A 3,486-nucleotide genomic window follows, 5' to 3' on the forward strand; every position below is an offset into this window, starting at 1 on the left:
AGTTAGAAGTCTTGCTGCCAAGTTTTGGACAAGCTGAAGGCGATTTAACTGTTTCTGGTTAAGACAGATGAACAAGCTATTACAGTAGTCTAAGAGGGCAGAAATGAAGGCATGAATTACCATTTCCTACAAGTTTGAATAAGGCTGAATGTGTGTGTGGTTGCTAGTGGTGTTTCAGCTGCGACAAAAACTGGAGACTCTGCAAACATCTGGTCTGCCGGAGAGTTTTCGAGTTCCTTATGATCCAGGACTAAGAGCTGGAGCCCTGCTGGTGAGAAACAAGCACTCAGTAAAGACAAGAGGACCGTATGGACTTTATTGGATAAATTTAACAGAAGAAGCTGGAGCRTACAGCTTTGACTTTAAAACAAAACACTGTTTACGTTGATGCAGATTGAGCAGTGCAAAGTGATGGCATCCAAGAAGAAACCCCTGTGGCTGCAGTTCAAAAGAGCCGACCCCACCACCCTGTCTAAAGACCCCATCGGCATCATTTTTAAAGACGGCGATGACCTCAGGCAGGATATGCTCATCCTGCAGGTCAGCAGCAACACACGGCCGTCCCCAGGGCTGAAGTCAACAGTCAGGAAGGAAAACCACTATTTACATATTTGAATTTATTTGTTTACTTTTTTTGTTTTTTAGATTCTGCTYATCATGGAGTCGATCTGGGAGACGGAGTCACTGGATCTGTGCCTGCTACCGTACGGCTGCATCTCCACTGGCAACAGAATCGGTGAGTTATTCTGGATGACTTCAAGTTAAACTATTTTAGTAGCTGCTTTCAGCCTTTTTGAGACACGGTACATTATTTTTACATCCAAAGTGTCACTAAATAACACACTGTTGCCTAGTTACAATGTATATATTGACAACACTGCCTTGTCAGCTGGTTTACACTGACTCAGTGTGAAACCTGGGTCTGTTTTGTTGAACACAAAGCTAATAACTTGGCTGGAATAGAAAAAGGGCATAAAGCTCTTCCTGAGCTGTGTTTATCGCTCACTGGTGAAAGATAAAGGCAGACATTGTTTTTGTCTGAGTGTTTGTGTGTGTGTTACCAAAATAGCTCCTGAAACACTAAAAGAATGTTAATAAAACTTAGGAACTAGTCACTGGATGTAAATCTCTCACAGGTGTCTACCATAGTTAATCAATGTTAGCCTACAGAGAAATGTCTAAAACTTTACAGTAAACATTTATTCATAATTTTCTGTATGTTCTGATATTGCATGCATCACTTACTTCATTGTCTTTAATAAACTAGAGGTGAGTTTTGTGCCACCCACTAGCAGGARGTTTGTCACTACACTACAAGCATGTGTTCAACAATGGTTAAATAGTGTAACAAGGTAATATTTTTGTGTCATGGCACAGTGGTTGAAACTCATGGTGTTAGGGCAAAATGGAATTCTTATTTCTTTTATTTCCAATAAATCAACTGGGGCTTGTCATATCCTAASCTTCCTTTTGGTGTTTATTGTCACATCTTGTAGGTATGATAGAGATTGTGAAGGATGCCACCACCATTGCTAACATCCAGCAGAGCGTTGTTGGAAGCACTGGTGCATTTAAAGATGAAATCCTCCATCAGTGGCTCCGAGACAAGTGTGTCAGCGAGGACAAGGTCCGTGTTGTATCGAATCGTCTCGTATGTCTGACATCCCTAAATAGGGGCTTTCAAAGTTCATATGTTGAATTTCCTATACATGTTAGAAAAATAAATCATATCTTACTTGTTTAGATAGATTAGAAAACATAGAACCATCTCAGTTTGATGAAAAGCATTCATTCTGCAATGGTTTGTGAGCTAATTGCTAATCTGAATGCAGCTAAGTCCAAACTATTTCTCCAAATTTTTGTCATTCAATAACTTTTCCATACAACTAAACTGTAAACTGTTCAGTATTGTTAATCAATAACTGGAGAAGGTTTTACAGTAGATATTATTTGCATTTTACAATCAATGTGTTGCTTTGTTTCCTGCAGCAGGTCAGTTTATCAAACAGTAGGAAATAGCAGCGTGACAGACAGGAASGAAGTGAGGCTCTGGGTTTTTTCCTGCACATTTATCTGACACACCTGCTAACTCAGCTGTTTTTTATCCTAGACTTGTAACCAGAACTTAAAGAAGCAGCAGCTTTCTGTGACTGTGTGAATGTTTTCTGTTTCTGTGACGAACAGGTTTTGTGTGTTTGTGTGTAGTTCCAGCAGGCTGTGGAGAGGTTTCTGTACTCCTGCGGGGGATACTGTGTGGCTACTTACGTGCTGGGGATCGGGGATCGACACAATGACAACATCATGATCACAGAATCAGGTGATCTTCTGTCTCCCTGCTGGACTAAAACACAACAACAGCTGCCAGGAAAGCCAAACAAATGTGTGTGTTTCTGCAGGGAATCTATTTCACATCGACTTYGGCCACATCCTGGGGAATTACAAGAGTTTCATGGGAATCAGTAAAGAGTGGGTCCCCTTTGTGCTCACACCAGACTTCCTGTATGTCATGGGAACATCGGGGAAGAAGAGCAGCCCCCACTTCCAGAAGTTCCAGGTTCAGAGTTTGTTTGTTTTGGTGTTAAAAAAAWTTTTTTTAATAGAATTTCAGTGCAAACACAACAAACCGAGAGCAACCTGACCACACTAAAATGTGTGGTCAGCACACATTAAAACATTAAAAAAAAGAATGCACATCACCCGCGGCTTTTCATACTAGAGCTTCAAACTTAAATTATTTAATGATGAGAAATATTTAATAATAAATACTTGATTATTTCCCTCAAATGATTTTTTTATTTCAGAAAAAAGAGATTATTTGAAACTCATGACAAAATTTTACGTAGTGATTTCAATTTTAAGCCTTAAAAATTTCATTTTACTAATGTTCTGTTTTCAGACGAGGTTTAATTGTGTTTTTTGTTTGTTCTGTCTGTGTTTCAGGACGTGTGTGTGAAAGCTTACCTCGCCCTTCGTCATCACACCAACCTCCTCATCATCCTTTTCTCCATGATGCTGATGACCGGTACAACTTCAGAGCATCTTTTATAATAAAACATCATCCTAACCTAAGCTAACATTGTCCCACACCTGCTTAGTTTCTTCTTCTCTGGTGTCTGAGTGACAGGAAGCTGCAGTTTGAGGTTGGGTTATAAAAATGTAAAACTAACCGTCAGACCTGTTAAAACTCCACCGCAGGTATGCCCCAGCTGACCAGCAAGGAGGACATCGAGTACATCCGAGAGGCTCTGACCGTGGGGCGCAGCGAGGAGGAGGCGCAGCGCCACCTGCTGGACCAGATTGAGATCTGCAGGGAGAAAGGCTGGATGGTTCAGATCAACTGGTTTGTTCACCTGGTGCTCGGGATCAAACAGGGCGTGGAGAAACGCTCCACTTAGGACATTTGATTCGTTGTAGGGAGAAAAAAAACAAACAAAAGAAAATCTTCTTAGAGTTTAAACAAAGTGCTCAAATTGTATATTTTAATAT

General features: G+C 40.6%; 1 protein-coding gene across 2 annotated transcripts in view; it reads left to right on the forward strand.

The window, feature by feature from the left end:
* The window catches only part of pik3cg (phosphatidylinositol-4,5-bisphosphate 3-kinase, catalytic subunit gamma), a 20,153-nt gene extending 16,673 nt beyond the window's left edge, over positions 1 to 3,480 (forward strand). For both annotated transcript variants that reach the window (XM_014018450.1, XM_014018449.1), the window contains exons 17-24: positions 168 to 271; positions 394 to 540; positions 646 to 736; positions 1,497 to 1,627; positions 2,206 to 2,317; positions 2,397 to 2,554; positions 2,941 to 3,022; positions 3,196 to 3,480. In XM_014018450.1, the coding sequence (XP_013873904.1) occupies positions 168 to 271; positions 394 to 540; positions 646 to 736; positions 1,497 to 1,627; positions 2,206 to 2,317; positions 2,397 to 2,554; positions 2,941 to 3,022; positions 3,196 to 3,395 (1,025 nt within the window). In that variant the 3' untranslated portion in view covers positions 3,396 to 3,480. The remainder of the gene's footprint in view (positions 1 to 167; positions 272 to 393; positions 541 to 645; positions 737 to 1,496; positions 1,628 to 2,205; positions 2,318 to 2,396; positions 2,555 to 2,940; positions 3,023 to 3,195) is intronic.
* The last annotated feature ends 6 nt before the right edge of the window (positions 3,481 to 3,486 follow it).

Source organism: Austrofundulus limnaeus, unplaced genomic scaffold (assembly GCF_001266775.1).
Source record: "Austrofundulus limnaeus strain Quisiro unplaced genomic scaffold, Austrofundulus_limnaeus-1.0 Scaffold193, whole genome shotgun sequence".
Lineage (NCBI taxonomy): Eukaryota > Metazoa > Chordata > Actinopteri > Cyprinodontiformes > Rivulidae > Austrofundulus > Austrofundulus limnaeus.